This window comes from Podarcis pityusensis, assembly GCF_964106645.2.
Source record: "Podarcis pityusensis genome assembly, chromosome: 3".
Taxonomy (NCBI): domain Eukaryota; kingdom Metazoa; phylum Chordata; class Lepidosauria; order Squamata; family Lacertidae; genus Podarcis; species Podarcis pityusensis.
In genome coordinates this window covers 45798187-45811683 of record NC_138026.1, presented here as the reverse complement: position 1 = coordinate 45811683, position 13497 = coordinate 45798187, and the positions used below count along the sequence as shown (strand labels likewise).

At 38.8% G+C, this 13497-nt stretch overlaps 1 protein-coding gene across 2 annotated transcripts in view; it reads left to right on the top strand.

Moving 5' to 3' along the window:
• MMS22L (MMS22 like, DNA repair protein) overlaps positions 1-13497 on the top strand; it is a 73682-nt gene that overhangs the window by 7534 nt on the left and 52651 nt on the right. For both annotated transcript variants that reach the window (XM_080997529.1, XM_080997530.1), the window contains 8 exons: positions 1898-1950; positions 3169-3256; positions 3341-3515; positions 4301-4394; positions 6111-6241; positions 8437-8550; positions 9029-9208; positions 11895-11957. In XM_080997529.1, coding sequence (XP_080853655.1) covers positions 1898-1950; positions 3169-3256; positions 3341-3515; positions 4301-4394; positions 6111-6241; positions 8437-8550; positions 9029-9208; positions 11895-11957 — 898 coding nt within the window. The remainder of the gene's footprint in view (positions 1-1897; positions 1951-3168; positions 3257-3340; positions 3516-4300; positions 4395-6110; positions 6242-8436; positions 8551-9028; positions 9209-11894; positions 11958-13497) is intronic.

Below are 13497 nucleotides of genomic sequence, written 5' to 3'. Positions count from 1 at the left end.
AAGCCTGGCTGAGAGAAAAATAGGCTTGAAGAGGGAGGGATTTTTTTAAAAAATGAGAGAATCTATGGTCACTCTGATAGAAAAGCATCCCTTCCTCCTGCCTTCACTTGTCATTTTTCCAACCCTACCCTGCATTCATGTTATATTAACATGTGTTTGGGAACAGTTTACTGATCCCTGCTTGTGGCTGGTTGCAGCTACATTATGTGGCCCATACTAATTACAGGATGAGATCATGGGGTTTACTTTGATGCCTGCCAGTTTTTGAAACATTGCTACTTCTCTCTTGGTAGTCATGGGGCCTGTGGGTTTATTGGTTCTTGTGTATGGGGTTCATTTCACAAATTGCATTTGCCCCAAAGTGGAATATAATATTTTCCTCTAGTTCTAGTCTTGACCATAGCTATCTATTTAGCATCTGTATTACTGTTAGATGAGGCTACACTTCAGAATAGTTTGACATTTGAAAATTGCATCCAGTGCAGAATGGATCTGCCTGCTTATTAACTGGCATTTCCTGTAAAAGGCACCTTACTCCTGTTCTGTATGATTAGCTGTGGCTGTCAATTTTTTTTTTTTAGCAAAGCTGGGGATTCAGGCTATACCACAGCCTGGTTATAAAAAGTTGCTTAACCTTTTGTTGAGTATGTTGTCTCCTTTTGTAGCAAGTAAATTTAATAGCCCCCGGACAATGTGCCAATCAGTGCCAAATGCTAAATAACTTTAGTGAAATTTTCTGTTGAAGATATGGAGCCGTACTTAAGATCAGAAAGCCTATATAGCCAATGCCACATCTAGAGTTGGAATTGCATTTTTCTGATGCTTTAGCTCTTATCTTAAGCCCATGGTGGGGAACCTCAGGGGCTGACTGGGACCATCAAATCCTCTCTGTATGGCTGTGCCTCTCTCCCGGCCACACCTCTCACCAGCCTTGCTCTACACCCTCCTGAGGGAGCTAGAATGTGTCATTGAACTATAATACTACCTCTTGCTTGCCTGGGTTGGGAGATTATATAGATGTGTTTTACACACACTTCTTCTTTGGCGATCGCTCGTAGCTGAGTAAAATTGTCTTCCATGAACACGGTCTTAACAGTGAGTCCATAAGTAACTGTGGAGGACAATTCTGGATCCACAGGTCCTTCCACAGTAAGGACAAAGGTTTCCAGGCCGGGGTTAATCACAGTGAGGGTTTGCCAAATGTTCCTTTCAGTAGGTGACCAGTAGATTCATATCTGCTGCAGCCTTCATCTGTCTTCACAGCCATTGTAACATACCACTTACTATCTTCTACCGGTTCTGCCATTGAGGACTTCTTGGATCATTCTTTGTCTAACTCCTCCCCTTTGACCTTACCATCTTGGGTGACCCTGCTGGGAATACAAGACTCCCTACGGCTTCACTCACAAGGGTCATAGGAACGTGCAAGCCCACTGTTGCATCACTTGCAAGCAGCCCTCTGGAAATTGTCCATGAGGAAATGAGGCCCTGAGGCAAAAGCAAAAACAAAAAAACCACCCCCATCTCCATCTTGAGCTAAGTCAAATATAGACTTCCCTTGTAGTTTCTTCAAATCTCTTGTTTATTTCCCTTGTTGTGTTTTAGCCTGCCATACATTAACATAGTTCTGGTATTCCCATACTCTCTGTTAGTTAAACCAGGAATAAGCACTAACAAACTCTTTTATGTGGAATCATCATTATCTGTAGGAGGTGATCAAGGGATCAGGCAGAGCATGCAAATTGGCTTGATTATTTTGAGTTTTTTATGTACCTTTTGTTTCAACTGTTAGTCGATTTACCCCCAAGAATGAAGAGGCTGTTGGTTGGTTTTGATGAAAGAACCCTATTTTAGATTTCAAAATTTTGTTGTTTGTATGTGCTTTCTTTGTTGATAGGCAACAAATATACAAATTGGAAAACCTCATTCCACCAAGTTTATCTGACTTTGGTAAGTTTTTTTTTAATGCTTCTAGGTTGTTTGTGCCTTGCTGTATATTTTTAACAATAAATATTATGTTTGTTTGTTTGCTTTAAATGGAACCTGCCCCTTTCCCTTTCTCCAGTATTCAAAACTTATGAACTAGACACAATTTCAATGCACTGACTTGATATTTCTCATAAGTGAGCCCTATTAAAAATGGCTAACCTTTAAAAGAAAAACTCTGTTATTGCAACAGCCATAATAACCCAACGGGGGCGGGGGGGGGGATCACAATTGGCTTTGTCCTTGTCCTCACCCACAGGTAGTGGATCACTTGGTTAAAGTGTAGCCATCCTTTGGCATAATGGATAAGCAAAGGACACCATCAGTTGGCTAATACATTGCACATTTTGAGTTGGCAGCCATAAAACATGGTCTTTAAAAATGTTTTGAAAGGTGCATGCCAAATCCCAAAACTCTTTGAAGCATTCATGTGCACATGTATGTACCCTGTCCTGGGATTGTTTATGATGAAGGGCAAGATAAACATATTTTAAATAAATAAAGAGCAAGCATGAGACAGATTTATTGCTCTATACACAGGAAGATTTTTGTCTACAGTTTCCCATGCACATCCATCAGTGCAAAAACAACTGAGGATCAATCCTTACTCATGCATTTAAGCTGTTGGATCAGCACCAGCAAAGCTGAAGCATCAGATGAACTACAACTTGTTTCCTCTGATTCCATTTTAGCTTTTTGAGGTTCTTCTGTTTCCATCTTTTGTATGGAATTTCTTTCATTAAGGTACAGTTCTGACATGGTGTATACATCAGTGCCACTTTAAATAGTGAGCTGTCAGTATGTAGTAACATAACCATCCTAGTAGTGTTTTCCATGTCACAGTAGATCTCTTGGGTATTTTTTAAAAGTATGATGTGTGTAGTAAGCTGCTGCATGTAAACAGCTTCTTTGCAGAAAGTTTTCAAACAGTTGCCATGTGGCCACTGATTATTTCCCCTTATGTGTTAATGTTGTTGTCTATAACTCTTTAATTTTATTTAGATTGGGCACTTATTTAGATGAGTGCCCACATGACGTGATAGAAATTATTTATTCCTGTTTGTTCATTTGTATTTTTTATAATCAACTTGCAGTCTGTTTCCCCTTCAGTTTGGGGAAAATGGGTTATGTCAATTCAGCATACCTGAAAGCACACATTCCTAATTTCTGCCTTGGTTTCAGGTCAGGCTGCAGAGCTTCACTGGGAAGCCCAAAACATCAGGCAGCAGTGCATTCAGTTCCTGCAGTATGTGAAAATGTTCATCTTCAGGTAGGTTGTCAGACACGGTTCCTGTTTAATTTTTGTTTGCATAGTTGGTGCTGCATGGTATTACATATTAACATCTTCATTCAGATATCTGGTGCCACACGAAGCAGAAGATGAGTTACTTCATCCATTTGAAAAGCAGGAAGCACAATTCCCTTCATTACTTGTTGAGGAACTCCATTCTTTGACATTGCACGTTGGACACCTGCATGAACTCTCTAGTTGTGTTCTCGGAGGATTGACTGTTCCGCCACAAGCAAAGGTTTTGACTGTACTTTTTGTTGTTGTTGTTGGCGCATATAGACATTTCTAGTTGGCACATATTATAATTTAGAGTTGGAAAAGAGGCATTATAAACTTGCTGGCTAGTTATTCTTGCAAGTTCTCTCTTATCATATTGCCAAGAAAGGGACATTTTGTGTATCCCATCAGGGCAGTGTTATAGCTTATGGCACTATATTAGCACTAATCACCTAGTGGGACAGATAATTCCAATACTGTTTAGTAGTGCCACACGGTGATATTTGCATGGTGGCTATATTTCTTGTGATAATGCTAATATGGCAGCAAAATGATTGAGCTGCCCATCATGGCTTTCAGTCACATACGTTTTTGGTAGAATATTTTAAAAGTCCACTCTAAGTCACTCTAAGTAGAACTTAGTTAGATGCAACTTTGTGTTAACATTTTGATAATAAGTTACCCTTCATGCCCCATTATAAAAATTGCAACCCTACTTCCAGAAAATGAAAAGTTATTTTGCCTTTTGCCTGAACATGCGACATTTAAAACCAGGGGTGGGTGGGGCAGGGGTACACCCACAAACACACACATGCAGGTTGCTTTTCAAACCTTTGCATAGTTAGCCTGATAGTCCTGGTAATGAAGGGTTCCCATTCATAGGAATGTTCTTAAGCTTGTTCGACCAAAGCCTCTTAAAAATATTCTTCAGACCTTCATGCTAATCATGCACTCATCTGAAAGAAAGAGCCTGTGAACCTGGGGTTATCGGGAATATTTTTGTGCAATGTTTTCTTTCAATTACAGTTATTTTCCCCATCATGGCATCTGATGCATCTTCATCTAGACATCCACTGGTCGTTGTTGGAAATTCTTCATCTTCTTGGTGAAAAGATGCCAAGTAGGTTTTGCCTTTGCAATTCAGATTGTTCTTTTGCATTATTTGTGTGTTGGGTTCTATGGGAGATGTTAAACTCTTTGGTTCAAAAAGCACATATGCAAATTATTGGGGAAATAGTAGTCTGGAAAGTAAATCAGCACATTTTTTAAATTAAAAAAATCATTTAAAAAGTCAGTTTATCTCTTCACAGCAAAACTCCATTTTTACATCAATTTAAATGACAATATATCTATCCACAAATTATTTTAAACCAATTTCAATTAAAGCATATTATTTGTCCTATTGATTTCAGTGGAATTTCTGATCTATTTCTGCATGTTGGCATTCTTAATCTCATCTTTTGGCTAAGAACCTCTCACTTAATTTGCACACATGTGTTAGTCTTTCAGTACAAGTTAGTCTTTAGTGTTCTTAAATTCATTTGAAAGGCTGGCAACCATGTGTACACACACGGCCAAGCCAGCAGGCCCCTGTGCAAATTGACAGGATATTCCGTAAGCCCTTACTTATTGTCCCTTGGACATCCTCCCATTGTGTTGGGAGTGAGTTGAAGTGGAGAAGAAACCAGCAGGTTGTAAGGCAAATCCAAAAGCAATGTTCAGCAAGTAAAAGGCTTCCATTCCAGTGTGCTGGTACCCTTCCAGTACAAAATGCAGGTCGTTTTATAATAGGAGCCTCTAAATTTTCTCCCCATTTACTGCTGAAAGAGTGCATTTCCCTGCCTGTGGAAGGTCCTGCCCTCCAAAATATTGTGCAGTGAGGTGGGGTGGGAAAAGATAAATACATTCTGTAGTGTCTGTAATTTGTGGAAGGACCACGGCTTAGTGGTAGAGCATCTGATTTGCATGCAGAAAGCCTTTGGTTCAATATTTGGCGTGCCCAAAAGGAATTGGAAGAGACATCCTGGAAAGCCTCACATGTTCGTTGTAGATAATGCTGAACTAGACTCACCAATGACATGGCTCAATATAAAGCAGTTTCCTATGTTTGTAACTGCTCTAACCTAGGAAAGTATTTCTACCTCAAACTGGAGAAATTGCCTCTCGACTATGTAGAATTTCTCAATTCTGTTTGTGAATAAACTGCAAACAAAGTACTGCAGTACATATCATTGCTTTTATTCCTTGAATTGCTTCCATGTCATTGCAACAATGTATAAAACTGCTTTATTAACACTCGCCCCTGTTCAAATGGGGTAAAAGTTGTATACAGTCATACCTTGTGTTGCATCCACTTCATGTTGTGTCTTTTTGCGCTACGTCCCGCGGCAACCCAGAAGTACTGGAACGGGTTACTTCCGGGTTTCTCCGCATGGGCATAAGCGCCAAATCGCGCTGTGCGCCTGCGCAGACGCAGCTCTTCTAGTTGCAGACATTTCACGTTACGAACTGGCCTCTGGTACTGATCCTGTGCGTAACACGAGGTACCACTGTATGTTGTCAGGGCAGCACGGAGAAACCACATCATTATGATTTTGGCTGAATTAAACATTCGCTGTAAAATTTCCTTTACCTGCTGCAAAACACAATGTCAGAAAACTAAGGACAAATTCGGGGTAATCCCCCCCCCATTAATGTTTTCTTTAAAATAACATAAAAAATGATGACTTGCTTTTCTTTGCTCCAATAAAGTGAAAGTATGTATGCATGTCTGTGTCTGTATTTATAAAGTCTATATCAAAGCATAAACTTCCTTCATTTCCTTTTTATTTTCTAGGGCAAACAGTGTATGCTCACAGGTTCTCAAATTTAACAGGTGAAAATTTAACCAATATCAGTTTGTTTGAAGAACATTGTGGAAACCTCTTCTATGATCTGATAAGTTTGGCAGCTAGCAGGTATACAAAGGTATAATGATCATCTTATTTTGTACTGTTGTACGAGTGTTGCATAGCTGGCTCTTTAAAACTAGACAGTAAAGGGAGTTTCCTATTTGAATTTAGCTTTTCATCAAATCCTTATATTTTAGCTTGTATGAAAAGACTATATCATTTAAAGACTCTTGGTTAGGAACTGTTTATTCACCTCTACTTGCCAGCTGAATGAGGAAATAATTTTGAGTTGTATTTTTGCCCTGAGTTGAAATATGCACTGTATTAAAGACTATAAGTAGCAAAAACTGCTGTAAATTATACAAAGTTGTAAAAACAGCAAAACTGAAGAAGCTGTTTGAAATCACAGAATTTAGCTTTCCGTGGCTTCTAATTCAGATTGTATGTAAACATATATATTTTTAAGTATAGTATTTTAAAACACTTTTCTACTGCCCTTTATCAGATTTGATTCCCTGCCATATTTGTATGCCAATGCAGTTTAAATTCTTAAGTTTTAGTGTTATCATTATTTTTATATATTTCTAAGCATTCCATCCCCAAATAACAATTGAGAAAGTGGAAATAATGTTACCATTAAGATCACTCGTTTGTTAATACAGTTTGTTGTTATTTAGTCGTTATTTTACTTTGTATTTTAGCAACCTTATCCTTCTATGAGAACATATTTCTAAGTACTGTATCCGAAGAAAGCTTTGTTTGGAAGACTTTTAATATGCACTGAGTTTCCTTTGCCAATCTTCTACCTTCACAAGTTCCAGACAGCAAAAAGCTTATTAATAACTTGGGTGATGAAAACGTTAACCAATAGAAAAGACACCCTTGCAATTGTGTAAAGGCCAGTCTAGCATGGCATGTAACAGCAAGCAATATATAGCTAAATATAATGCAAAATAATGTGAAACTTTTTTTAAAAAAAAATCTGAAAATAAATGGCAGTGGTATCTAGTTGCTGTATGTGGCTACAATACCACCTGCTGGTGGATCAAGGTAAAACCCACTTGATTAAAGATGGCAGACTAACAACTCATGAAATAGTACATTGTTTCAGAACAGAAGTAGTGATTTTGTTCTATCATGTGTTTCATTAGGGCAGTGCTGTTTGTTCAGCACAGAGTTTGCACTGGAAATGTGAGAGCTTTAGGTAATTTGTATAGCGCTTCTTAAATCTAAAATTAGCACACTTTGCTGTGAAGGTGCATTATGCTCTGTAGAGTTTCCTTCCTAGCATATATGTTTTGATTTGCAGCCTCGGTGTATTAGTAAGGTGAAAAAGCTCTTCATGAATCCTTTCACAAAAAGTAACAGCTATTTGTGGGGTATGGCTTGTGTCCAGTTAGAGGCATAAATGCATCCCACTGCTGTTGGTGAATTAAGATATGAACCCAGCTGCCAATTCTCATCTGTAAGGGAGTTTTTAGGAAGAAATAGATAAGTATTTTATCTATATATTTTTTTTAAAAACCCCTACTAGGTGGCAGGGGAAAACACAACTTTTATCACAGACCCTTTTAAAAATATTAACTTCCTCTTTAACAACAACCCTCAATATTCAAAGTATGTTCCACTTTCTGGCTTATTTAATCCTTTCACATTTAGAGTTACCGTACTTTTCCATGTATAAGACGAGGTTTTTTTTACTCTAAAATAATGTTAAAAAATGGGGGTCTTCTTATACACGGATAGTTCATAGGGGGGACAGGTGATGGGTTGCACCCGCGAGCTTGTCAGCGGTGATTTGGTGGGTGATTGGTGGCTGCGGCAAGGGCTGCTTTGGATTGGCTGCTGCTGCTGCGGTAATTGGATGGGTGATTGGTTGCCGCGGCAAGGGCAGATTTAGATTGGCTGCCGCTGTGGCAATTGGGCGTGCAATTGCCGGCTGCTGTTGTTGAGCGGGCAGGCGCTTATTGGCTTCAGCAACTTGAGTGATTGTCAGCGTTTGTCAGTTGGGTTAGTGATTTTCTGCATCCTCCCCCCCAAAAAAGCTCCGCAACTATGGGCAGTCCTCCCCCCCAAAAAGCTCAACAGCTCTGGGCCATCTCCAATTTTCTTAAATTTGAGTCCCCCAAAATACATGGGAGCATGTTATACATGGAAAAATAAGGTGTTTTAATGACAATATCTTAGCTATTTCCTGCAGTGAATATTTCTAAAAGTGTTCATATGTTAAATTCCACTATTTGCTCTGAGGAAGTTGTTTGTTCATCGCAGGTAAGGCCCTCTGAAGCTCTAACTAGTCACCACTACCCTTGCACATGTGTAAAAGAATTGTGGATTTTGCTTATTCATCTGCTCAATCACAGAAATAAAGGATCCCTTACAGAGGTAAGACTCGTTGCATGACTAGCATGGGTAATATTCTATGAAAACAATTGCATTTGAAACACTCAGATATTCGTAGACGGATAAACAAATGTCCCAAACTAATTTATTTACCGTAAGCATTCTTTTACACTTGGTTCCATTCTCTGATAATCTGTAAAGGGGTCTGTGGTTCCTTGACAGGCAGAATGTGGGGCAGATGGGCATAGTTTGGGCCAAACTGCCTTACAGGGCAAATTGGTACTTGTGCCAGGTCTAATCAGGATCCTGGGGCAGTGGTTCCCCATGCCTGGTTTAAAAGGATCACTTTGAGAAGCGCAGCAAGTGATCTACCCACGGTTGTCTACAAGCTGGTAAAGGAAAGCAGCAACAGAAAAATTATTACAAGAGATGGACAGGGTGACTGGTATGTGTGCGCACTACATTAGAAAATTGAACTTCTTTTTTTAAAAAAAGCTGAGTGGCTTTCTTTTCATTGCAGTCTTTTTGGAGCTGTTTGAATAACATTCTAAAGGATGTATTTGGAAAAAAGAGGGATACAGAAGCAGTGTTTGCCTTCAAACCAATTCCATGCAAGGACTCCCTGACTTTTTGTTGGTGGCTTATAACTCACTTGGCATTACTTCACCATGTTGACCGCAATGGGAATGTAGATGAAAAGGTTGGCTTGTTTTTACTGCTTTCTAAATCCTCTCATAGATTTTTAAATGTTTACTTAGGCCTTGTACCATACATAGATTTTTGGCACACATGCTGAGAATGTTTGCATAGTGAGTTTATACCTTAAAAAGATACTCTCTTTTGTGATAGGGTAAAAAAAGAAGAAGAAGAATCAGGATTCCTCTCTCCTAATCCCCACCTACCTACAAGTTTGGTTTTTTTACCCAGTCTCTCATGACATTAGTTAGTGCTCAGGATCCTTACACATACTAAGTCTAATATGGAACTGATAAAATAGTCCCACAGTATTTCCAATCTACACAGGATTGAATTAAAAATGTTTGTTTGTTTCTTTACCTCCATGCCTTCTCTTGAAGCTGTAACTTATCTCCTACACCTATTCTAACATGAGAGTATGCCTGGCATGTGATAAACATATCTCATTGAACTGAGGAGACTGTGCTACCTTTCAGCTTAAAAAAATAAATCACTGAGCTGCTGCCAATGAAATTTGGGCTGTTTACTGATTATTCTGAAAAAAGTTCCCAGCTCTCCAACTTCTGTCTCCTAACCCTAGACCTTGACAGAAAACCAACCTTTTGGGAGGCCAGGTGGGCACATTTTGAAACCTGAGAAACTTTCATAGAAAACAGCTGGTTGGTTCAAGGTGGGTTTTCTTTTATTTTTTTAGGAAGGTGGAGTGTAAGGTTTTATAAATTAGATTCCTGTAGCTCTGGGAGAAGATATGCAATATGGTACAAGTGACGAGTTGGAAGAGATGGAATTTAAATAGGAAAGTTTCTCTGTCAATAAGAAAGTATGAAGCCTTTTTTAAAACTTAAAGAAGAGAACATATAGATCATATGTATCTTTCCTCAGCTACAAAATAGTCCACATTATCGTATCCTTAAAGGCTACATTCATAAATGTTTAAAACCAAATAGAATAGTAATATTACCACTTTTGAACATTGCAGGGGTCAATTTTAACGCTGCTCTGGGCTATTGAAATAGAGTCAGAATGACTTCAAGCTAAACATTCTTGCCTTTGAATTGTCTAAAATGACTACTTTGTAAGATATGCAAAGAGTGGTTTCCAGCTGAGCAGCTTAGCAGCTCAACAGGTGAGCCAGAAGAAGAAACTAGTTTTCTCCTGACATTGTTAAAAAGAAATACTACCCATATACTTAAAAGTTGTAGTCCAAGTTATGATTCTTTTACTAAACATGACAGAAGAATACAAAATGATCTTCCAAGCCCCTGGCTCCAGACCATACATGTGCTGTTTTGCACAAATAATAGTATAAATCTTTTTCTTAGACTGCAATGCTGTATGTAGTGTGAGAGTGGGGTGTTCTGGAATTGCTTGCATAACTTTTTTGTGTTTCAAAAGGCAAGGCTTCTTTTATAAAAATGAGCAAGCTGAAAGTAGGATATGGCAAACTGTTGACAATAATTTTCAATATGTCTTTGGTCTATTGGCTCAGAATTGTTTAATAAAGAACTTGTGAACTGCTTCATTGTCCTTGATTCGGGTGCCGGAAAGCTTTTCTTCACTCTTCGTAGACCATTACAGCTTATTATAGTGGTACCTTGGTTTACGAACTTAATCCGTTCCGGAAGTCCGTTCTTAAACCGAAACGATTCTTAAACCGAGGTGCGCTTTCCCTAATGAGGCCTCCCGTCACCTGTGCCCTTCAACCGTTCAGATTCCATTCTTAGACTGAGGTAAAGTTCACAAACCGGGACACTACTTCCGGTTTTGCGGAGTTCGTTAACCGAATATTTCTTAAACTGGACTGTTCTTAAACTGAGGTATCACTATATACATTAAACAGGGGAAGTCTTGTAACAATGTTACCCACTCCCATGAAATTACTTGTGCTTAAGGATGGCTAGAACTAACTAATGGAACCAAATTTCATATGTTGGTTGTGGTGTTGTAGAAAGATTTGATAGCTATGATGCACATTAACAAGTTGCAGCTGCTCTTGTCAGTGGCAGATTTACGTATAAGCTAAACAGGCTATAGCTTAGGGCCCCACTCTCTTGGGGGCCCCTAAAAAATTTAAAGGGGGGAAAAACTGGATGTACATTTCCAAAATATAAGATAAAAAACAAATAAAATAAAACCTACGTACAGCAACAGTGTTTTGTGTTGCGTAGGCTCCTATTTGTTATGTGCAAATGGCTTTAGGTACCTATTAGGTCCATAAATTACCATATAGCATATATTCAACATAAAAAACAGCGACAATTTGTTGTTGACAAAGGACAGCTGGACATATAAAGTACCCCATTACCTTCAGTAGCTTAGGGCCTCATCAGACCTAAATCTGGCCCTGCTCTTGATACTTCAGTGGTAGTGCAGTAGGCATGTATTCTGGATTTTAAAAATTAAGAGTAAAAAACTGCAGTGTCCGTCTAAGAAAAGCAGGTACTTTTGCTATGTGTAATGAGTACTTTTTCTGGCCTATCCATACTACCGTAAAATACATTTGTTCTCTATGAAGACAATAAATGTTTTGCCTATTAATCAAACTTAGTGGAGAAAAATGAGTGTTCTACATGCCCATTTGTAGCAATAATTAAAATAAGGTAAATATCACTTAGCTTGCCATGCATAGCTCACTTAGTATTTGCTTGCCAAAACCAGATATTTATCATTCAATATGGTTTTTCATCTAGAAACCAATAGACTCTAACTGGTCCTTTGTGGAAGATCTATTGAAGCAGTCCATCGATAGTCAAGTAAGTATGTTAAGAATCACAGGCAAGTTTGATTGGGCTGATTTGGGGACAGAATGTGAAAATGATTTTATTCACCACGTTGCTTTCAGAAATCTGGCTTCTTTAACTCAGGAGTACGAACAACCTTGATGATCTGTGTGAGCTAGGCTGCTGTGTAGTTTCCTTCTTGTTAGTGGTCATACTCCTGAGTGCTTGTGTTTTGAAGATAAATTGTCAGATAGGGTGGGGGGGCTGGGGAGAGATAATTATCCTGGACGTATTACTTGGTCCCTTTGACAAGATGTATTCCGAATAAGAACAGGATGCTTAGAAAATGTAAGCTGTATGCTGAATCTGAGGGTATCAGGTTGAGAGACGTGATGGGAGAGATAGTCTATTGCATTGAAAATTCAGCTATATCCTCATCACAGCAGGAAGGTGACTTGCCTTGCTGAGCAATTTGTCTTACAGGCTTGAATCAAACTCTTACTGATAAGGTTGTAGCTTCTGAGCACTCACTTCATACCTTATCATTTTTCTTTCTACAGAGCTGTTAATGCAGTACTTTGTGGCCCAGAGGTCAAAACTGACCTCCTTTTTAGAGTGCTTTTAAATATGCTGTACATGTTAACACGTTCTCTGTAAAATGTGTTTTTAGGTTGCGTGGCACAAATTGTAATTTATGTAACATCAGCTATTACAAGAATTTCTTTAATTTGTTTGTATATTTATTGCATTTATGAGGTGTCACATAAAATTTACTGGGTGTCCTATAAAGATATGTAGCAGAGGATAGGAGGCCAAGTAACGGCTTTTCTTTTGGCTTTGTCTAGTCAAGAGCTACATTTAACACTACGATGGTGTTTTGTGATGGGAATGAGCCTTGAACTTCCATGTTCTCTTCCTCTTTCTTCCCCTCTACTTCTGGCGCAGCAGTGAAGAGATCAGAAACTTTCAATCAACCACAGTTTAGGGTTCCATCCAAACACTAAACTGTGGTTAATCTCACCTATGGTTTGTTTAAAACACAACTAATTCATAATTTGTGGTTTAAAGCTGACTTGTTTCAAATAAGACGTGTTTAAAATTAGATGTGCAGTGGTACCTCGGGTTAAGAACTTAATTCGTTCTGGAGGTCTGTTCTTAACCTGAAACTGTTCTTAACCTGAGGTACCACTTTAGCTAATGGGGCCTGCTGCTGCGCCACCGGAGCACAATTTCTGTTCTCATCATGAAGCAAAGTTCTTAACCCGAGGTAATATTTCTGGGTTAGTGGAGTCTGTAACCTGAAGTGTCTGTAACTTGAAGTGTCTGTAACCCGAGGTACCACTGTAGTCTGATGGCTTCAAGTGGCCACATTTAATTTAAAAAAACATAGTGAAAGTTTGCAACTGCTCTCTGTAGCTGCTCTTCCGGAGGAGGGAATATGTGAGCCCAAAGGCTTAGTGGGCTCATTTCCATGGTTTATTATATTGTCTTGGCAGAGCCAAAATGTTAGCATGTTATGATACTGCATTATCATAATTTTAGTATATCATCTAGATTTTTTACAGTGCATGTC